The sequence below is a fragment of the Sus scrofa genome, chromosome 1 (genome assembly GCF_000003025.6).
Source record: "Sus scrofa isolate TJ Tabasco breed Duroc chromosome 1, Sscrofa11.1, whole genome shotgun sequence".
Classification (NCBI taxonomy): Eukaryota; Metazoa; Chordata; class Mammalia; order Artiodactyla; family Suidae; genus Sus; species Sus scrofa.
The window spans coordinates 131,032,045-131,053,918 of NC_010443.5; the positions used below are offsets into that span (position 1 = coordinate 131,032,045).

At 55.9% G+C, this 21,874-nt stretch overlaps 2 protein-coding genes across 4 annotated transcripts in view; one reads left to right on the top strand and one right to left on the bottom strand.

The window, feature by feature from the left end:
* ANKRD63 (ankyrin repeat domain 63) lies at positions 575-8,304 on the top strand. Its single transcript, XM_021097815.1, has one exon. It carries the CDS (start codon positions 2,208-2,210, stop codon positions 3,360-3,362), a length of 1,155 nt encoding a protein of 384 aa, XP_020953474.1. The 5' UTR covers positions 575-2,207; the 3' UTR covers positions 3,363-8,304.
* The window catches only part of PAK6 (p21 (RAC1) activated kinase 6), a 38,108-nt gene continuing 23,502 nt past the window's right edge, over positions 7,269-21,874 (bottom strand). For all 3 annotated transcript variants that reach the window (XM_021097786.1, XM_021097791.1, XM_021097802.1), the window contains 8 exons: positions 21,048-21,256; positions 19,800-20,456; positions 11,992-12,489; positions 11,772-11,905; positions 11,296-11,422; positions 11,057-11,182; positions 10,453-10,587; positions 7,269-8,829 (listed from right to left, as the gene is read on the bottom strand). In XM_021097786.1, the coding sequence (XP_020953445.1) occupies positions 8,662-8,829; positions 10,453-10,587; positions 11,057-11,182; positions 11,296-11,422; positions 11,772-11,905; positions 11,992-12,489; positions 19,800-20,456; positions 21,048-21,251 (2,049 nt within the window). In that variant the 5' untranslated portion in view covers positions 21,252-21,256 and the 3' untranslated portion in view covers positions 7,269-8,661. The remainder of the gene's footprint in view (positions 8,830-10,452; positions 10,588-11,056; positions 11,183-11,295; positions 11,423-11,771; positions 11,906-11,991; positions 12,490-19,799; positions 20,457-21,047; positions 21,257-21,874) is intronic.

Genomic DNA, 21,874 nt, shown 5'->3' on the forward strand with positions numbered 1-21,874 from the left:
GGAGAGGAAGGCTCATGGAGCAGGGCCTCATGCCCTGTCTGCCCCTCCCTCATCTGGGCCCACTGGCTTTTCCCAGAAGCCATACCTTCCCTCAGGCAGACCTGCTGCAAAGCTTCTGATTACTGCTGTGCCCAGGCTGAGGACACCTTTATTCTTCCCTTAATTTCCTGTCTTTCATAGGCAAGGACTCCTTAAAGCAGCCCTCAACACTATCCCCTCAAAGTATTTTTCCTGCTTCCATGCCCTTGCCTCAGTAACCCGAGCTGGAATGTCTGCTTTGCTTAACAGCCAGAGCCCACACATCCTTGAAGACCATCTCAGAAGCCCTGTCTTCAGAAGACCCTATCTCCCTTCCGCACCACTTCACCTTTTCATCTAGGGATGGTCTTGGTTTTGTCTTTAACAGACTTATTCAGCCCCCAGGCGATAAATTCTTTTTTTTTTTTTTTAAACGTCCCAGTTTTGTCTTCTTGCTTAAGAGGGGTCTCTTCTATCCTGAACCAAACTTCCCCCTCTGTACTTCCCACAGCTGGAAACTCAATACCGGGCTCATGACAAGTCTCAGTAAATTCTGTGGTCGCTACCTGACTCACTTCTTACTTCACAAATATCCATTCCAGCTCTACACACCCTCCCACCCTCTGCAGCTCTGAGGCGCTCTGTCTCCCCTCCACCAAGGCCTGCGCACCCCTCCCTCGCCCCCAGAGCAGAGCAGCGGGCCAGGGAGAGGGTATGTAGTGGTTTTCCCACGCCCTATAGACTCGTGCTCTCTTCTTCCTCTTAGAAGGGGTCAGCTAGTGGTCACGGTCAGAGCTCTGTGGTCTCGGAGTTGTTTTCTGCTTGAGAGGGAGACAGGGACCCTGGGGGGAGCCCTGCATGTTCCTCACTCTTTCTGGGGCGGCAGCGAGGAGGAGTTGCTAACGCGACTGCAGCATTCCCAGATCCCAAGACTCCCGCTTCGGTCGCTGCGTCTCGGCTCTGGCAGCTTCTCAGGAGCTGGCAGGCGGGCACGTTGTCGGGGTTGGAGACGTCTGAGATTGGAGCATGCACTTCTCCACCCCCAGCCCTGAGCCGAGTGAGCGTGTGCGGAACAATTGTGTGTGCGTGAGTGATTCGCTTCGAGTGGCACATCGCAGGCAGGCTGAGCACCCCCAAACCCGCGCAGCGCAAGTACCCCCTCCTTCGATTTGGCGAGTGATTTACTCCCGGTCTGCCTTTCGCCGCCAACTCCAGCTCGCTTATGGTCCAATTCTGCTTCATGAGGTCCCATTTCCTTACACCCGTACCGCTAGGGGTGGCCCTCGTCTTCCTCGACGGGCTCGGAGTCCCGCTAGTTTCTAAGGAGCCCAGGATACCGACTCCGCTAGGGGTGGAGGGTGGGGAGAGAAGACTGTGACTTTGGGATTGGCCCGGTCGAATGCATGTGGCCCCCTGCGTGCATCCCCAGCCCAGCCCCCGCCGCCGCAGCCCCGGGGAAGCGCGGAGGAGGAGCTGCTCCCCGACGTCTTGGCCCAAGTGGGGGGGGGGGTCAGGGGTGGTCTCCGCCGCCCCGTCAGTTTTTGCCCTGACTGCCTGCCCGCTTTCAGGGCAGCTATTGCCATGGAGACCCCTGAGGCTATAAAGCCAGGTACCCAGCCGGGCTGCCGCTCCCTTGCCGCCGAGCCCCCCAAGTATGGAGCAAGCGCCCTGGTGTGGCCCGGCCCCCGCTAGAGGGGAGGAGGCGGAGAAGCGGCGCCAGCAGATTGAGGAGCGGCGCGCCCCGCCAGGGCTGGAGGCAGCCGCGCACGGCTGGCGCCACCGTCTCAGCAGGGGAGCGGGGCTGCCCCGGGTGCCGGTGAGTGGCGCGGCTTCCAGCTACGAGGGACTGAGGGGCACTGGACAAAGGGAAAGCAGCGGAAGAGTCAGGAGGGTCCGGAGCTTCGGCTCCCGTCGTCTTGTGGCGGGTCAGGCGCGGAGCCCGGAGTAGCGCGCAATCTACACCTCCAGGCGGGAAGCTCGGGGAAGGAGCAGTGAGACGCCAGGCGTGCTGCCCAGGAACGGCGAGGCAGCTGGAGGACAGAGCGGGAAGCTCAGGACCTTCGGCCGCCACCGCCCACGCGCGGAGGGAGCCAAACGCTAGCGCCTCGGAGGCGGAGCCCGGAGGGGCGCAGGAACAGGGGCGCCCCCGTGCGGAGCTGCCGGGCCGCCTGGGCGCGGCGGCCGAGGCCATGCTCAAGCCCAAGGACCTGTGCCCCCGAGCGGGAACGCGTACCTTCCTGGAGGCCATGCAGGCAGGCAAAGTGCACCTAGCTCGCTTTGTGCTGGATGCGCTGGACCGCAGCATCATCGACTGCCGTGCGGAGCAGGGCCGCACGCCGCTCATGGTGGCGGTGGGCTTGCCAGACCCCGCGCTGCGCGCGCGCTTTGTGCGACTACTTCTGGAGCAGGGTGCGGCCGTGAACCTGCGGGACGAGCGCGGCCGCACGGCGCTCAGCCTGGCGTGCGAGCGCGGCCACCTGGACGCCGTGCAACTGCTGGTGCAGTTCAGCGGCGACCCCGAGGCGGCTGACTCCGCGGGCAACAGCCCGGTGATGTGGGCGGCAGCGTGCGGCCACGGGGCGGTGCTCGAGTTCCTGGTGCGCTCTTTCCGCCGCCTCGGCCTACGCCTGGACCGCACCAACCGGGCGGGCCTCACGGCGCTGCAGCTGGCCGCCGCCCGCGGTCATGGGACCTGTGTGCAGGCCCTCACCGGGCCCTGGGGCCGCGCGGCCGCCGCCGCTGCAGCCCGGGGCTCCAACTCCGACAGCCCCCCTGGCCGTCCGGCTCCCGCGCCCAGCCCTGAGCGCCGACGACCCAGCCCCCGCCGCCTACCGCGGCCTCTCCTGGCGCGCTTTGCGCGAGCGGCGGGCGGCCACGGCCATGGCCACGGCGGTGAGGCTGGCTCAGGGGGAAAGGGCTTCGGCCGGCACCGGGCACAGGGCAGCGAGCGGCCGGAGCTAGGCCGGAGCATGAGCCTGGCGTTGGGTGCCGTGACCGAGGAGGAGGCAGCTCGACTGCGGGCGGGAGCCCTGATGGCCCGACCACACTCGCCCCAGTCTTCGGGGGCTGGGCGGTGGCGTTCGCAGGAGGTGCTGGAGGGAGCGCCCCCAGCCTTAGTGCAAGCCCCCATCGGCCTTAGCCCCCACCCGGAGGGCGGCCCCGGCTCTGGCCGCTTGGGTTTGCGCCGACGCTCCACAGCACCAGACATCCCCAGCTTGGTCGGAGAGGCACCTGGGCCCGAGGGCAGCTCGGAATTAGAGCCCAACTCTCTGCCCCAGTCAGAGCCTGGGCCTCAGACCTGGCAGGCAGGCACAGAGGCCGTGGTGCTGCACGCTCAGCGGTAAACAGCCTTGAGGCCCAAACGCGCTCCCCTCACCTTCCCGTCTCTGCTCCACTGGGATTTCTTTTTTCCAGGTCTCTTACTTTCGGGGCAGTTTCCCACCCCCTGATCCTAGAACCTGTCCTCCAACCAAGGCGAGACCACCATCTGCTCTCTCTCTCAAAGGGACCCCCATCTTATTTCCTTTTTGTGCTTATTGGTATTCCCTGACCAAGTCTCTCACCTTCTTTAAAGGCCGGCCCTTCATGTCATGGAAGCAGGGAATAGAAGACTGGTTCCATCCGCTACAGCCTCCCAAGCCGGGCCTACTTCCCTCAGCCCTAATGCTCCGACCTGAGTGCTTCCGGTTTGGGAAGGGGAGTTTCCTTCCCCTTGCCCTTGCCAGGTTTTTCTACACCTTTGTCAGCCAGGCGGGCAGGAGAGTTGACCTGTAGAACAAAGGCCTAGCCTCTCCCAGCCCACCCTCCACCCCAGTGATGCTGACTATAGTACCCACAGGACTTAAGTCTCCCTTCCCCTTAGGTATTGGAGAAGGGGAGCCAGGAGACAGGCCCCGGAGCCTCTCTCCACAGAAGAGAAAGAATCTGGAGGTTAGATTTTTTTTCTGGGGAAAAACTGCCTCAAGACCTTAAAGAACATTTTTGGGGTGGTAGGAAGGTCAGTTGTCCCTTGAACCAGCTTCTGGGTAATTCCAGCTTACTCTGCCTCAGCCCAAGGCAGACCCTAGATTCAACTTCATTGACCATGTGGGGTCATTGCCTCCTGCCAACCATTATCCAGCCCAGCGCAGCTCTGGGCTCTAGAGCCTATTTCCTCTCACTCTCTGAAGCCTGAAATGGAAAAGATTTAGCACTTCCCCCGCCCCCACCCCCTCCCAGCTCCCCCGTCCTGCACGTGGGTGCTCCCGCAGGGTAGAATGGTTGCAAGGGCTTTAATTGTATTTCTTCCAATCCTCAAAGAACTTGTGTTTTGAGTCTTTGTATATGAAGCAGAAAGCAGCGGGTCTGATCCGAGGCTTAAGAACCTGACAACGTCTCTTTAAATAGAAGCTCCGCGAGGGGGATAATTGACTGAAGTGTTTGCCACGTTAAACGGGCGGCGCGCGGGAGTCTGAAGCCCACACGAGCCGCAGGTCCGAGTTTAAATTACATCAAACTCCGGCGGTTGCTGGAAGGGGGCTGTTAAACGGTTCCTGCTTCTCGCTGAGCCGTTAATGGAGGGCAGGGCGGATGATGGATGCTAGAGGTCGAAACCAAGGACCCCTGCCTTTGCCCAACGCGTGGGACGCTGGCCCGGCCCTGCTTCAGTACTGGGCAGATTAGTGAGTCAGAGGCCACCGCGGAGAGATGGTTAACGGCCTTTTTCGGGCCTGGTATTTTGTCCCCTCTGTCTTCGCCCCCGACTCCTCTTTGTGTCCGCCTAGCGAGAAGGGTCGAGGGCGGGTGGGGGGGAGGTGGGGCGGTGTCTAGCGAATCGCGTGCCCCAGAACCCTGTGGCAGTGCCTGCACGTGTATCTATGCGCCCGTATATACAGCCTGCCCGGTGGCGGCTCGAGGGGAAGTTTCGTTTTTGTTTTTAATGAACCCCGAAGGTTGATCGTGCAGCCCCTCACCTGCCTGCAATGGGGTCTTTTTAAAACGTCGGTCTATTCGTCTTCGCAAAACGGAAGTTTCTCACCAGTAACTCCAAGGGAACTACCCAGAGCAAGAATGATCTATGATGAGAAATTAGGCCTGGGGTGAGGATTGGGTGATCAGGGGCGGGCCTTGTGTAGGTGTCAGATACGTTGTCTATGCTTCTAACCCCCTCCAGAGGCCACAAGGGCGCGAGGGCCCGGACAGTGGACGTGATCTCTGGTGCCCTCTGGTGGCAACGGTGCGCTTTCCTCGCTGCACTCTGGCACGGAGTCTGACTTCTGGGGTTTTTTGGAATCACCGCCATGTACTTCTCCCTACGTGTGTATTTACCCATGGAATTCACTTCTTCTTGTAGTATATTAAATCCGGATACTTGAAGTCATTTCACAGCAGTGAAGTGAGAGACAATGAACAAAAAACTCGCATTTGGAGTAGCAGGAGCCCAGACCCTTCACTTAGGACTCCCAAGATCTTCCCAGTTAAGGCTCGGTTTGGAGAGCTCCTGATGTCTTCTGAGAAACTGGAGCTTCCAACCCATCCCTTATGACTTCTGAACCTTGGAACCTACTGATTATGCACTGTTTTCTTCTGATAAGATTTGCTTTGTTTCTGGGGTGCTCTGCCCTTTCCCTACTCTTTTCTGCCCAGATATCTGCCTCTTCTCTGTCCCACTGTCTGGGTGGTGGTGGGATGATACTGAAGCACCTGAAAAGCCAGAGGAGAGGATCTGGGGTGGGGTGGAGGATAATTGGACACCCCAAGAGCAAACTCCTTTTTTCTGATCTTTGCTTGCTCACTTATCCTTATCCAACTGTTTGATTTTCATGAAGTTTTTAATGGTGTAAGAATATGAATGTTTTGGCTTCAAAATACCACGAGGTCTTGGTTGCAGTTATGTTGAAGGTGCTGTCAGTCATGTTTCACGTGTCACTAACACAGGTCTTTGAACTCACCTTGGGCCTTTTTTATTGGGTAAAGAACCACGAAGTCTCCTCTCTGTGGAGTCGCCAAGGGTTTGGTGGTTGAAAGTGATATTTCTAAAAAACCACAGCAGATCTTTCCTGTCTGAACTGAATTGTGTGTTTGACTTGCCTTGCTGTTCTTGCAGATTTCTTACCAGGTCCAGCTCTGTTCAGAAGTTAAAACATTTCACCACATTTCACTCAGCTGAACTTCCTCTCATTGTCAGCCCTGGAGCACTGAGGCTGAGGGGCCTCTCAAGCTCGCTCCATTTTAGCAGAGACTTTTCTGAATATTTTGCTTTTCTAACTCTTGTTGCTTTCGTTGTTGTGAAGACACCTGTGCCACTGGCACTGGTACTCTTGGTTCAAGCTCAGAACTGTTCTGTGTGTGAGGCTAAATGACATACGCGCACGCTTTTGGTGGAAGGACTGTTAGAACTCAAAAGAATAGTTAATAAATCCAGTGTTATTCAGTTGCAAGAACTGGCCTCTCTTTGTCTTGCTAACCACGCCTGACTCCGGGCTCCCGTTGGAGAGGTGGAAGGGTGAGCCTGCTTCCTCAGCCTCCAACACTGCCCCGCCCTCCGCTGCTGCCTCCTGCAGGTAAGACTCAGGGCTACTTCCCGCTGAGCGGGTGGGACTGGGGCCCTCGGACCTAGGCGGCTGTCTAGGTGGGCATGCAGTGGGGAGCAGAAGAAGCTCAGCAGGACTCCCTGCTCCTGGGTAAGAAGTTTCAGTGAATCAGGGCAGAGAAGGGGTAGGATGAGACCTTAGGAAGGAAGTGCTGGAATCAGTGTCAAGAGCTAGAAGGTTAAAGACCCAGGTTTCTTGGTTTCTGGTTGTACTTCTCCCGGTCTTCCTCCATTCTGAGAACTGAAACAGAGATTGTTTTCTCACTCCAAGCAGTTCCAGGCTACTTCCTAATGAACAGCTTGGGGAGAGCAGCCTCTTGACTTTCCAGGGGGTGAGAAGCAAATGGGGGAAGGGAGATGCTGCTGAAGAAAGTGGTCATCAGCCCTGCTGGCTCCCTCCCAGCCCCTGAGGTGCCCTGACTTTCGAGGCTGGGTTCTTCTCCCCTGAGAAGGAGGCCTGTCTGTTTCTCAGCCCTTGCTCTCCCAACGGCCTTTCACTTCCTGTTTCCCTCCTCTGCCCTCATTTCAGGCTCACGTGTCTCTAGGGAGTTGGATTTTCTGTGGATCAGAGTGACCACTGGGGAGCTCACATGGGGGGGGCACCCTGGACACCCACTACAGCATGGCCAGTTGGAAGACAGCCTGGCTTCACTCCCAGAGACAGCAGGAAGGCCACGGGTTTTGAACACTCAGTTTAATTTAAAACGGGCACAAGTGCAAACAAACTTCACAAAAGTTTCTACGGTAGATGCTTTTGTTTTTAAAACTCTGACCCCTTAAAAAAAAGTCATCACAATTTTTGTTTGTTTGCCCCAAAGCAGACCACTAGGGAGCAGAGGAATCTAAAAATATTATCTAGACAGGGTCCAGACACCTGGATTCTTCCCTGGGATTCCTTGTCTCACAACAGCCCTGAAGGTAGGGGAGGGGAGGACAAGGAGACAGGTGTCAGAGGAGGCAGCTGGGGGTAGGTGGTTTGCACAGATGGGGTACCCATTCTGGTGACATGATGGAACCCCGGGAGCTGGTGCACCCCCCAGAACAGGATTTTGAAAAGAACAGGTCCCCTGAGCACACACACATGCACACATACACACACACAAAAGATCGGGTCCCTGATGACCTGATTATTGAGATGAAGCCCTCAGGTAAAACAGAGTTTGTTCCCTCACCATTCTGGTCACAGGACAGGAGAAACTCAGAAAACTGCCAAGCTTCAACACAGACCTCTTTACTGGTCAGGTAGAAACTTGGGATGTAAGAGGCGGGAAGCCAGGCCAAGGAAGCAGGTCCCTTCAGAACTTAGTGGGAGAGAGGAGGGAAGCCAGCTGTGGGTGACCTTCTGACACGTGTGTACACCCACACGCACGCACACACGTACACACATCCTGTAAAGTGAGACCACCTTTACCACCAGCTGCCTTCTTCCTCTTTCACCCAGAAAATGCCCCCCCTCATGGCCCTGAGCAGGCAGGCTGTTCACAGTTGGGCATGGGCTGTGCAGGGAGAATGTTGTCAGCACAGGTGGGTTGGAAGCAGGTGCAGGTTGGACTGTGCCTTCAGAAGGTCAGACACAAGGGAGGAAGACGGACTCGGGCAATAAACACCTTTCCTGTGGCCCTAACACCCCAGGGTCTGGAACTGGAATTGAGAAGAGCAAGCATCCTGGTGAAGACAGGCAGTCTGCCTCTTGGGTGACCTGGGATGTTCACGTACAACTACCTTTATAAAAATTGCAGCAGCCTTTTCTGCTGTGTTGGCTACAGAGGCCAGAATCGCTGGTCTCCATGTTTCGTAGAAATATCCCTGTGCAAATAACAAAGGGTCATCCTGTGGAAGGGGTCTCCATCATGCCAAAGGCAACTGGGGACTCTTGGGAGGGAGAGTGACCGAGGGGCAGGTCCGGCCTGGCCCAGTGGGCTGAGGGGTGGTGGGGGGGGGTGGGGCTTCACATTCAATCTTTGGAGAGAATACTGAGAGAATGAGGCAGGCAGGCAGGCCCTGTTGGCAATCTGGTGGCCTGGTGTCCGCTGCCTGTGGGCACAGGTGGCAGGTGCACTCCGAGGGTGGGCTCAGCAGGTGGAGGTCTGCTTGCGGTAGAGCTGGATCAGGGGCACCAGGCACTCAGGCAGTCCTGTCTGCAGCAGGAAGGGGTGGTCCAGGAGCTCCTGGGCTGTGGCTCTCTCCTGGGGGTCCCGCACCAGCATCCGTTCTAGGAAGTCTCGCAGCACAGGGGAGACCTGTGGAGGCAAGGCAGTGAGAGGAAGCCACAGTTTGAGCCACTTTGGGGTGACCCAATCTGCCTGGCCCAACCTCATCTGAAAGTCTTAAATTCTTTCTTTTCTTACTTCCTCTTTCCTCCCAGACTCAGCACTTTTTGAATTTTCAGGTAGGTAAAGAAAGTCTGCATCAGCCCAGGAAAAGTAGCCAGGTGACCTATAGGGGGAGCTGCTGAGCAATGGAATTAGGATACCTGGAGGGCTGAGGTGCTGGCTCCAAATACAGGCCATCCCTAACCCTGCTTCTTCTTTTTTGTTGTTGTTGTTGTTGTTGTTATTGTCTTTTTGTCTTTTAGGGCTGCACCAGCAGCATGTGGAGGTTCCCAGGCTAGGGGTCAAATCAGAGCTGTAGCCTCCAGACTACACCAGAACCACCGCAATGTGGGATCTGAACCACATCTGCGACCTACACTGCAGCTCACCAGATCAGTAACCCACTGAGCGAGGCCAGGGATCAAACCCACGTCCTCATGGATGCTAGTCAGGTTTGCTAACCACTGAGCCACGACAGGAACTCCCTAACCTTGCTTCTCAGGGCTCTGTGTTCAGGCTCTGTGGAATGGGGCATGGGATTGGTACCAGTGATCCTGTCCTGGATCTATCCCTGATCTCTGGAAAGTTGTACTTTTTTCTAGACCTCAGTTTTCTCATCTGTAAAATGGGCTAATGATAAAATGTACTTGCCTTGTCTGCCACACAGGGCTTTAGTGAAGATAAAGAGGTCAAGGATGAAGAAGTGCTTTGAAAAATAGAGAAGGACAAAGTGGGACCTGAAAAGGGAGATTTCTGTACTGTTCTAAGCCTTACAGTCAAAGTCAAGGGCTTATCTTGGTTTAATCTGAGCCAGTATTTTGAGATAAGGCTGTCTTGGGCTGTTACAGAAAGCCACATCCTCTGGGGAATTAGCCAGTTAGAAATCTCCCCTATATCTGCTAGTCTAGGGGTCAGGAGAGCAAGCTCCAAGGACTAGTTGTTTCTTGTCTGTCCTCCCATCCAGTAGGGCTGCAGAACTCTTTTGCCATTTAGGAACCGAGCTTCAACTCTCTGGGACATTTCTCACTCTGGCCACCAGATGGCAGTGCCGTTTTGCAGCCCTGTGCTGGCCTGGCTACCAGCAGGGGGTGCCGGCAGGTAAGGATTGTGGGTTTGGGTGGATTTAACAGAAAAGGGTTAAACACACACACACATTTGTTTTAAGGGGAAAACTGGCTCAGATATGATCAGGATGTATACTGATGAGGGGCAGGCCAATTCTCTGTGATGGACTGGGAACACTGGGCCATGAGGTGGAGGAGTTCCTGCTCAATTAGCTTCTCCAGATTCCTCCCCAGGACATCAGGATTCTGGGCAGGCTCGCTTTCCCTTCTCCCAGGCTCCCGTCAGTTGTCTGCAGGGGTGACCATGGGAGTTTGTGACTAGGCTCCACACTGCAGTCCACACCATGCGAGTTTTGTGTGGAGAAGGAGGAGGCTTTTCCAGGAGCCCAGATTCTCTGGCTTCTCTGGAAGGGAAAGGCTGGGCCTGAGAGCCTTGAAGCCTCAGGAAGAATGGGGCCTGCCAGGTCATACCCTGTGACTGACTGACCTTGTGTGAGTTCTTCAGCTTGGGTGGGGGACTGTCCCGGAGCCTCTTCATGGCTTGCACTGGGGAGTCACTGAAGTAGGGTGGTTCTCCATCCACCATCTCAATCACCATGATGCCCAGAGACCAGATATCCACCTGCAGGAGGAGAATGTCCCTGACTCCACTGGCCAGAGTCTGGCTCCATGGTAGCAGCATGCTGGAGGGAGAAGGGAGCAGCTGGTTCCAGGTTTCCCTGGGGAGTGGGCCTCCTTCCTGGCTACCTTCCCTGTGGTCAGCTACTTCCTGCAGCAGTGACCACTGACTGTAAAGATGTAGCTGTCAGCCACTCTCCTAGAAAGACCATCACACATGGGGAGGCTGGCCATACCCCAGCCTGACCTTGAGCTTGGGTTGGGGAGCATTCTGGGGACCAGTTTGTGGTAGCACAGGCCAGAGAAGATCCACCCAAGAGGGGAGATGGGACAGCAGAGTAGGGTATTGACTAAGTGGGACCCTGAGAACTGGGCTATTTTTGGTGGGGGGGGGGGGCTCTGGAGGAGACCATGAATAATCTGTGTGTTCCCAGGCCTCTTCTGGGAGGACTGGGAGACAAGGCGACCATTACCTCCGTCGCATACAGAGACCTGGAGATAACTTCAGGAGCCATCCAGTAGGGGGTTCCCACCAGGGACTTCCTCTTAGGGACATCTTTGCTGATTTGCGCACAGAATCCAAAGTCTGAGAGTTTCACCTGGGGTTGGGGTGAGAGGGAGAAAGGAGCGTGAGTGGTGAACTAGGAGGAGAAGCAAGGCAGGGAGCAGGAAAGTGGGGGGTGTGGTCGTGCCAGGGTGGGAAGGGCCCTACCCTGCCGTCGAGGGTCAGCAGGATGGAGTCACTCTTGATGTCCCGGTGGATGACACCCTGGGCGTGCAGGTAAGCCAGGGCCTGCAGCACGGCCTCGCACACCGTAGCGATCTGCTCCTCATTCAGCCTGGACAGGGAAGGCAGGGCCACCGGTGGAAGAGAATGTTAGCTCTGGCCGGGCTGCAGGGCAGATGGGCCAGGCCGCATAGGTCCCCCAGGGTACCGGGGAAAACAGCTTCTGGGCAATGTGTGTAGGAGCCCAGGCAGGCCAGAGCCCCCGGGCCTAGGCTGGAGACCCAGTGTCTTTCCCCTTCCCTGAGCCCCCTGGGTCCGTTAAGCCAAAGATGGGGGTGGGGCAGGGAAGGTGGCTCAGGACAGGCACCCCAGTTGTCTCGGCCTGAGGCTGCCTAATAGCCCCGCCGGGCAGTGGGGCAGGGGTTAGCCGGTGCTGGGTCCCAGCCCTCCAAGCTGCCCACCTGACTTGAGAGACGATGTCTGTGAGGGCCCCGCCCTGCAGGAACTCCATGAGCACCCACAGCTCCTCACCCACCAGGTAGCTCTTATACATCTCCACCACGTTGAGGTGCTGGTAGTCCCGCATGATCACCACCTGGGGGCAGGAGGGGATGCCTGAGTGTGGGGCACACTCCCTGCACCTGACTGTCCCAAACGCCCCGCCCTGCCCTCCCCTCCCACCTCATTAAAGAGCAGCTCCCTGCGCTGCTGCTTCCTGAGGTCCATCATCTTGACGGCCACCTGGCGGCCCGAATGCTTCTCCCGGGCCAGGCAGACAATGCCTGTGGAGCCCTCGCCAATCTTCACGTAGCTGTCCAGCAGCAGCCGGGGGTCACCCTGGTCCACCACCATCCTGAGTGCAGCCTTGAACTGCTCATGCGTCACAACACCCGTGTCCTCACCAGCCAGGGCACCCTTGGCCACCGTGGGGTCCTGGGGCAGGTACAGGTTGCTGGTGCTGATCTGGGCATGCCGGGTGCGGGGGGAGCCTGCCGGGGAAGACCGGCCTGGAGGAGGGCCGGCAGCTGGCGCTATTCGGAGGGACTTGTGGGGGCTGCTGGTATCCGAGGTGGTCAGAGGGCTGAAGATTCCCACAGGTTGGTCCGAGGGCAAGGACTGGGCCTTGGCCACCAGGCTTGGGGGGCATTCTTTCTGTGGTGGTCTGAAAGAGGAGGTGGGCTACAGGAAGAAAGAAAGAAACAGGGGTTTGGCTGTGGGAGTGCACCCTTCCCAGAGGCAGGGGGTGACTGCTGTGACCTCTGGACTTGGTCAGTATCAGGCAGGGCATCAAACCAAACCATCGTCTCCCAAGTCAGTCGCAGCAAGCAAAGATTTTCAAATGGAACTGAAACTAAACCGTAGTCCTGTTTGAGAAACCAACCCCAGTGTCCCCAGGTGAGCAGACAACAGCTATTTACAGCCTCTCTGCCCCTCCTGGGGAGATAAAGCTGACTCCCTGGGGTTTCCTGGGCTGGGTATTTATTTCTTCCTTGGGTGATTGACAGCCAGACCCCTGGGAGGCCACCGAGGGCAATCTTCCCTCTGTGCTGTGGGGCTGCACAGGGAATCTGGGCCAGAAGCACTGACAACCGTGGCTTCCCCACCCAAGGGCCCATGTGGGAGGAAAAGGCCCTGGGCACTGGGGTAGGGGGTGCAGTAAGGCAGAGTGTCTGTGCTGTGACATGCAACAGAGGACCAGAGAGCCATGTTAGCATCTCGGGTGTCCCTTGGGCTGGGGATCTGGTGCCAGAGAGATCTAGAATCAGGAAGGTAGGTCTAGCCAAGCCCAAACCTTGGAGCCAGGGAAGAGGGGGTTTCCTAAGGGCGCCCCAGAGCAGCCCCTCCACTTGCTCCTGAACATGGATCTCCTCCATGGAATTCCTTGATGACCCCCAACAAGGAAGGGAAGGCCTATCCTTCTGGTCTCTGGTGGGGAGAGAAAGAGGGAAGGTGGAACTGAGTGACAGACTGGGCCCTCAGTGAGCCCTGCTCAGGCCCAGCCCAGGAAGCTCCTTGACTCTCCAGGCCCAGCTCTCCTGGCAGCCCCAGCAAGGAAGGGTCCCATCTGGAGTTCCTGTTGTGGCTCAGAGGTTACAAACCCAACTAGGATCTGTGAGGATGTGAATTCAATCCCTGCCCTTGCTCAGTGGGTTAAGGATCCAGAGTTGCTGTGAGCTGTGGTGTAGGTCACAGATGTTCCTTGGATCTGGCATTGCTGTGGCTATGGCATAGGTAGGCAGCTACAGCTCTGATTTGATCCCTACCCCTAAACTGGGAACTTCCATAGGCTGTAGATGCGGCCATTAAAAAAAAAGGGGGGGGGGCGGGGTCCCATCCTTGGGTTATTCCCAAGGGGCTAGGATGTGCAACATGACTCCAAACAGGGATTTTTTTTTTTTAAACCACCCAAGTTTTTTTTTTTGTTTTGTTTTTTGTTTTTTTTTGGGGGGGGGCATGCCCGAGGCATGGGGAAGTTCCTAGGCCAGGGATTGAACCTGTGCCACAGCAACAACCTGAGCCACTGCAATGACCACATGGGATCCTTAACCCACTGTGCCACAAGGGAAATCCAGGGACTGTGTGCTTTTAAAAGGGGCACCCGGAGAGGGCCATATGTGACCTAGGGGGACACACACTTCAGAAGCTACAGAGAAGCCTTCCCAGGACATTTCAGAGTATCTCACAGATGGTTGTCTTGGTGCCCTGGGGTCCCCATCCTCACCTTCAAAGCTGAATCAACTTCTAGGGAATCTATTCGACACTCAGCTGGGGCTATGCTGCTTGAATCTGGGCCTTGGGTCCTCACAGGCTCGGCCAGAGCCTTTTCAACCTCTTCCCCTTTTCCCCTAGACATCAGGGCCCTCACCTCAGTCCCTGGCTTTGCCTGGAGTCAAGCATGTGCATGGCGCCTCTGCCACCCCAGCCTCGCCTGCCCATTCCATGTGCGCCAGCCTCTGGGAGGCGGGCCTGCCTCGAGCTTGGCCTTTATGGTGAAGGGGCCAGGGAGGCCTCCTAGGACCACTCCACTGCTGCCTGGTGAGCACATGGTACAGTAAATAAATTCTCCCATGTCCTCATAGCACCTCCCTCCCCTGCTCTGTTGTGATGGAGCAGTGGAACTGCCAGACTGGGGATCAGGACCCAGGTTCCAGTCCTACTCTGCTCTGACTTATGATGAATCTTAGATCAGTCCTCCTCTCTGGGATCCATTCTCCTCTATAAATGCACAGTGATTTGGGGAGCCGGATAAAAATGCAGATTGTTGGGCCCTGGAGACAGCTTCCAGCTACTGCAGGGCCTCTGCATTTTAACGAGGCCTCTGGGCTTTGATGTGGGAGGAACCGTGGGCCACAGTTTGAGCAGCTCTGACTCCATGGCTTCTGGGAGGGCTGGGACTGGGGGTAGAGGGAGGCTGTGAGGCCAGTTCCCAGAGCAGGAGTTCCATGAGATGTCACCTGGAGGCAGCCCCCAAGGCTCTGTAAAAAGACTACCTGCTGGTTGGGAGGCAAGGGCTTAACACAGAAAACATGCTCTCTGAGCATCTGTGTGGGGCCAGGCAGAGCTTGGGGACCCGAAAAACTCCTAAAGCTGCTCTTGAGATTACTCTGACAGCCATGGACCTCTATCTGGATCCTTTCCTTTTCTTTTCTTCCCTTTCTTCTCTTCCTTTTCTTTCTTTCTTTTTCTTTCTTTCTTTCTTTCTTTCTTTCTTTCTTTCTTTCTTTCTTTCTTTCTTTCTTTCTCTTTCTTTCTTTCTTTCTCTCCCTCTCTCTCTCTCTCTCCCTCTCCTTCCTTCCTTCCTTCCTTTCTTCCCTCCCTCCCTCCTTCCTTCCTTCCTTTTTCCCTGTTTTTAGGCCACATGTGTGGCATATGGAAGTTCCCAGGCTAGGGGTCAAATCAAAGCTGCAGCTGCCAGCTTACATCACAGCCACAGCAACTCCAGATCTGGGCCACGTCTGCGATTTACACTGCAGCTCATGGCAACTCCAGAACCTTAACCCACTAAGTGAGGCCAGGGATTGAACCCACATCCTCATGGTTACTAGTTGGGTTCATTATTGCTGAGCCACAACAGGAACTCCTCTCTGTAGATATCTAAGGAAGACGGTAAGACAGTTTTCCTCACCTTCTGGCCTCCCAGCCTCCTGCACGAGCTCTCTGATCTTTGGATGAGTGGACATGGGGATGGTGGGGACAAGCCATGTGGAGGGAATGAGGAAGGGGCTTTGCTCCCTTTCTCCTGTCAAGGCCCCTGTGGAGACCCTGCCCCAGGTGCTGCGGGCTGAGGATGCAGTGGCAGGGATGGAAATGGCAGATGTGTCTGGTTGAGAGGCCAGCACTGTCGTGGCCTGGGACATGGGACAGAGGACATGGTGTGGTGGGGCTAGGCTTGGTCTTCACCTTATCAGGGTCTGGTCTCAAGTGTCCCTTTTTTGGCCTTGCTGCCTATCTCCACAAGGAGGGAGCTTTTGCTTAATGTAACCACTAGAAAGGACCAGATAAAACTTGGTAAGCCACTCCAAGAAAGGGAAAGGAGGACTAATTGCAAAGGGTTCTGGATTAATTCTGGAGTTACTTGTGTGACTCAGACCTCTTCTTGGGCAGGAAGCCACTGGAAAGAAGAGTTGTATTGTGGAGTTACAATGATGCCTCATGTTCCCTTCTTGGGCCTTGGTGACAGGGCTGGCTCTCCAGCTTTGGGCCTGGGATGCTGTACCATAAATACCACATAGGCAGAAGCCATATAACACTAGAAATAATAAAACCATTTATTGAGGACTTACCACCTTGACAAGGGCTTCAAATGCATTATGCATTTAATTCTCAGAGCCCCATGGGTTGTTCTATTATCCTATGGATACTATTATTATTTTTTTTTGTCTTTTTTGTTGTTGTTGTTGTTGTTATTGTTGCTATTTCTTAGGCTGCTCCCGCAGCATATGGAGGTTCCCAGGTTAGGGGTTGAATCGGAGCTGTAGCCACCGGCCTACGCCAGAGCCACAGCAACGCGGGATCCGAGCCGCGTCTGCAACCTACACCACAGCTCACGCAACGCCGGATCATTAACCCACTGAGCAAGGGCAGGGACCGAACCCGCAACCTCATGGTTCCTAGTCGGATTTGTTAACCACTGCGCCTCGATGGGAACTCTGGATACTATTATTATCTACATTAGATAGATGAGGAAAGTAGATGAGGAAATGTACTCAGAGAGGTTAAGTAACTTTCCCAGAGTCACTCAGCAGTAAGGCACAAAGCCAGACTTCAGTTCTACCTCTGGCCCCTGTGCTGTGGTCCTACTGAGCATCCTTAGCATATAATGGAGAACATGGTACACAGTAGGTGCTTAACCAAGGCTTGCTGATTGCTGAAGTCTTTTTTTTTTTTTTTTTTGGCCTCACCCATAGCATGTGGAAGTTCCCAGGTCAGGGATCAAACCTGAGCCACAGCAGTGACAATGCTGGATCTTTAACCTGCTGAGCCACCAGGGAACTTCTGTTGAGGTCTTTCTGACTTGGCCTTTCTGCCACTAAGTGGGACTACTTCTAAATCCCCCAAGCTCCTCCCTGTCTTACCCCTTTGGCCTCCCTGCCCCCACTTAAGGTCTTCTTTCACTCTTTAGCCAAAGTGAGTGATTGTAGGCTAAGCTGCCTGGGACCACAGACTCTCTTGCAGCCACTCCCAGCACACTGTGACCACTGGTGGCCTGCCTTCCCCAGAGGCACCAGTGCAGTACTGCTGCCTTTGGAGTTGCTAGGAGTGTCCAGACCCAACCTCCAGGATGTGCTGAGTGCAGAGGGCTGGCTGCTGGCTTCGTCTGGGAGTTCTTGGGGCTCAGGGTCCTGGGGGAGGAGGAGGAAACTGAATGTTTCCTAGCTGTGTGGTGATCTGCTAGGAGCCATGGTTCTCAACTGTGGGTGATTCCCCCCCCAAGGAATGTTTGGTATTATCTGGAGGGATATGAGGTTGTACCACCTGAGGGGTGCTACTAGCATCTAGTGGGCAGAGGCCAGAGATGCTTCTAAACATCCTACAATTGGAGTTCCTGTCGTGGCTCAGTGGTTAACAAACCCCACTAGTATCCATGAGGACTTGGGTTCAATCCCTGGCCTTGCTCAGCAGGTTAAGGATCTGGAGTTGCCATGAACTGTGGTGTAGGTCGAAGACATGTCTTGGATCCCGCGTTGCTCTGGCTGTGGCTGAGCTGCAGACTGGCAGCTACAGCTCTGATGGAACCCCTAGTCTGGGAACCTCCATATGCCAGGGGTGCAACCCTATAAAGACAAAAGACTAAATAAATACCCTATAGTGCCCAGGAGAGCCACTACAACTGAGAATTATTGGATCCAAATGTTAAGAGTACAGGGTTGAGAAGCCCTGGCCCAGGGTTGAGTTGCGGGCAGTCTTGGCTCTGCCTTTTAGGAGGCTGCCTGGAGAGCATCTATCTAGAAAGGTATGCCCGGGGGCCAAGATGGAAACTACTCCCCTGGATTTGGAACTGTGGTGTTTCTGAGCCCCAGACAAGCACCATCTGCCTCCAAAGGCACCTCCACAGGTTCTGACAAGAGCCTGCACACCCCATGGCCGCGGCTGTGGTGGGTAAAGGGTGTAGGGACGGATAGGCCAACAGAGGCTGGAGGTCAGCCTGTTTTCCTGCTGTGGGGTGCTGGCAGGGGCCCAGACCATACATGTCAGTGCCCAGCCCAGTAGTGACACCCCCTCCTCCAAGTCCCCGAAACCACACCCACCCCGCAGTCCTCCCCAAGTGCACTTCCAGCAGTGTGCGCTGTTCTGCTCCCACCTGAGTTTTCTGGAGAATGTCTCTCCACAGGCACAGACTTCCAGAGACCCCTCAGCTCACAGGCACTCATGTTTCTCACACGGACACATCAAGCCATATCTCATCTGTTCCTCCCTCAAACCCCCACCCCATGGGGGATCCCAGCCTGCTGTCCTTTGTCCCTGTGGGGGAGTGGGAGGCACCGGGCCCAGAACCTTCGCTGGGTGCCTTGGGCTGGCAGTGACTTACAAGGGTTGGGGTCCAGGCCACTCCTCAACGCCCACCCCCAGGTCAGGCTGGACACACTGGCACCATCCAGGGACGGCAGGCTCCAGGCTCACACTTACGTCTAACAATTCTTGTGCTACAGCCCAAGCTCATTTTTGCCTGTCTCTCAGGAAAGAGCTAAAAGATGTCATGATTGGTTGGAAAGCCTTCAGTGAGCAAGAGGCGAGAGCCCAGAGGGCCCCTCCCACTGGCTCGGCTGACTCATTCATGACACCTGGCAGACGTATCGCCTCTGAGTCAGTCTTCTCATCTGCCAAATGGGAAAGGATGTTACTGTCACCATGGACAGGATGTCATAGGGCATGCGAGAAGCAAAAGTGTTCTCCTCCTCTGCCTGCCAAGAAATGTCACCATTAGAGCTCCCTTCACTGTTTCTTTTTTTACAAGAAAAATATGTGCATTTGAGGCTGTCACACACTCCTGCTCTCCCAAACTCCTGCTGCTCCCAGACCCAGGCAAGTTTAGTCCTCTAGCTTTTCATAGGACACACAACATGAGAATAAATAATCACAGGAGTGCTAAACAAAGCAGCATTAGGAAAAAAGGGGGAGGGAAGAATCCGTACTAGCTAAGGAGTTAACATGAGTGTTTCTATGGGGGAGGCTGTGCAGGATCTCATGAGAGCACTGGGACTAGCGAGGGGCTGAGGCTAAAAGAAGGTCTGAGAAGAGGGAGCCAGAGAGACCTTCCCTGCCCCCAGTGCTCGAGCACCTACCTCTGCTGGGGCCTGGGTGGGGGATGCTGGGTACTGTGGATAGGGGAGGGTCTGGGTGTGTGCTCAAAGAGGCTGTTTTTTTTTTTTTTTTTTTGTCTTTTTGTCTTTTTAGGGCTGCACCTACAGCATATGGAGGTTGCCAGGCTAGGGGTCTAATCAGAGCTGTAGCCACCAGCCTATGCCAGAGCCACAACAACATCAGATCCGAGCCACGTCTGCAACCTACACCACAGCTCACAGCAACGCCGGATTCTTAACCCACTGAGCAAGGCCAGGGATCAAACCCGCAACCTCATGGTTCCCAGTTGGATTCGTTTCCTCTATGCCATGATGGGAACTCCTAAAGAGGCTGCTTTTTCTAGGGTGGGGAGTTGGGGGTGTGGGAGTGTCTGCCACGCAATGTGGTCTGCCTAGACACTCCCAGAGGGCATGAGTGTAAGCTGGGGCACGCCATAGCCCCTCTGAGGCCCCAGAAAACGACCTGGCTTGCAACCTCTGACTCATACATGCTAAGCCTTTGGAGGATGAGGGCTCAGCTGGTGCAGGTGAGAATCCCCAGCTGATGGTCTGTTTCCCTCATGCCTTCCCCGACCCAACCCTGTAAGTGGGGAAGGCCAGGCAGGGCCTGTGTCCCCAGTGGAGGCTGCTGGGCCCGGCTCCCTGCCCACTTGAGAGTGGCCCCAGAGGCAGCCCAACCTGACCTACCTTGCTCTGTGGTGGAGGGCCTGGCCTGCTGCTGCTCGGAGGGGCGGTGGCAGAGGCAGACAGGAACATGCTTCGGAACAGCCTGCGCTTCAGGCTGCTCTCCTGGGTCTTAGGGCTGGGGCTGCCCTCCCCACCCGGCCTGCCTGCGGCTGAGCCCACCAAGCAGGACTGTGGCCGGGTCTCCTCGGAGCCATGCCTGGCAGTCTTGGTCCCACGCCTGCCCGTGGCTGTGGGGGACGAGGTGCCAGGTGGGGAGCTCTGCAGGCAGGCGCCCAACTGCAGGCAGCGCTGCGTGGCACCCTGGAACTCGGCGGGGCCCAGGGACTGTGCCTTGGTGGCCAGCCCATTGGGCAGGACCCGTGGGCTCTGCGGCTCAGGCCACGGCGTTGTCTGCCTGCAGCCTGCTGGTGCACCTCCGTTGCAGCTGAGGTAGAGGCCGTGGGGGTCGGTGCGCTCAGACTGGGGGCTCTGCAGGTACATGTCTGGGTCGTTGGCCCATTGCTCATCCCCCAGCAGCCCCAGGGACTGTGCCCGCCGCCGGCTGGTGGGGCTGCGGCCTCGCAAGGTATTGGAGCTGATGACCGACAACTTCTGGATATCATTGAGCAGCCCGGAGATGTAGCCGTCCGTGGGCACCGAGCTGCCCCGCACCACCGTCTGCAGGGGAGTGGGGAGAGCTAGTGAGCTGCCTGTTCACAGACCGGGTCACAGAGCCTCCCCCAGGGCTTTGGGGAAGAATGCCCAAGCACTCACATAGCTGTCATCCATCTAGTCCTTAACTTTTCCATCCCTTTCCAGGGCCCACAGCAGGGCTTCCAAACCATGACCCTGACCCTAACCTCTATTAGGCCCTTGGGCCGACCCTTCTTAACCCATGAATCAACCCCCCCGGTCTGTGAGAGCCCCCTAGCCCCTGTGGGGCTGCAGGTTCAAATATTGCAAGGGACATACTTAAAGATTATTCATTGTTATCTGAAACTCGAATTTTTTTGGGGGGGGCATCTTGGTTTTGCTTTTGTTTTTCTAAATCTGGCAACCCTGCCACCCTGAGGAGAGGGATACCCCAGGCTCCTCCTCCCTGGGTCACCCAGGGAGGAACGAGGCTGATCAGCAGGACTGGAAACAGCCTGGCTAATAGAGAGCTGGTAACTGGGTGGTTCTTCGGACGTGTGTGTGGCTTTGTGGCCGCCTTCTGTGGAGGGGGTGGCCTGAGTCCTTCCCCTCTGCCATCCCTGCTGCTCCCCTCACCTTCATGGGCTGGAGCTGCACCCGAGTGATGCGTGAAGGGTCCACCACAGGCTTGGGTCGTCTCAGTGTGTCCAGGATGTTCTGCCATTGTGGGGGGAGGCCCACGAATTTGCCTTCTTTGGGGTCGAAGGAGGTGTGGACACGGTGCTGGAAGTTCTGTGGGGCCGAGATCTCAGGGCGTTTCTTTTTTTTCTTGCGGAACATGGTGCCTGTGTGGGGAGGGTCAGGCTGAGTTCCAGCAGTGGCTTCACAGGAACCTGCCCCCCCCAGGAAGCACAGGTGGCCAAGGTGGGACCCCGGATTCCCTTCCCTGGAACAGCCCCCCTGCACCAGCCCAAGGGCTTCTCCCCACCTCTCAGGACTGCTTCCTCAAGAAAATGGCTAGTGCCCTGCAGATAGGTCCCAGAAACAGCAAAAGCCCCATAAATAAGCCAACACAGACTAAAAACAAGAAAAGAGTTGTCTGTCTTCTCGTCTGCGCCAAGTCTCCTGCTGAGCAGGCAGACTCTGGGGTGTTTTCATATGATCCAAAGCCCAGGACAAATATCATCCACTGTCAAAAAATTAAAATGTGGGATAGGGGAAAGGGAGGAAAGCCAGCAAACTCATTTTATGAAGTGAGTTTGATCTTGATTCTTGGACCAGGTAAGAGTAGTACCAGGAAAGGAAAATTTGAATCCATTTCGCTTATGAACATAAATGAAAATCCTAAACAAAATTAGCAAATCGAATTCAACTCTTTGTTAAAAGGGTTTTTGGGTTTGTGTTTTCTTTTGTATCACAGTCAACTCAGGTTTGTCCCAGGATGGTTCACAGACATAAAACCT

What these genes read in the sequence shown, in the direction of transcription:
- ANKRD63 (XM_021097815.1), top strand. Translation starts at nt 2,208, where the DNA reads ATGCTCAAGCCCAAGGACCTGTGCCCCCGAGCGGGAACGCGTACCTTC.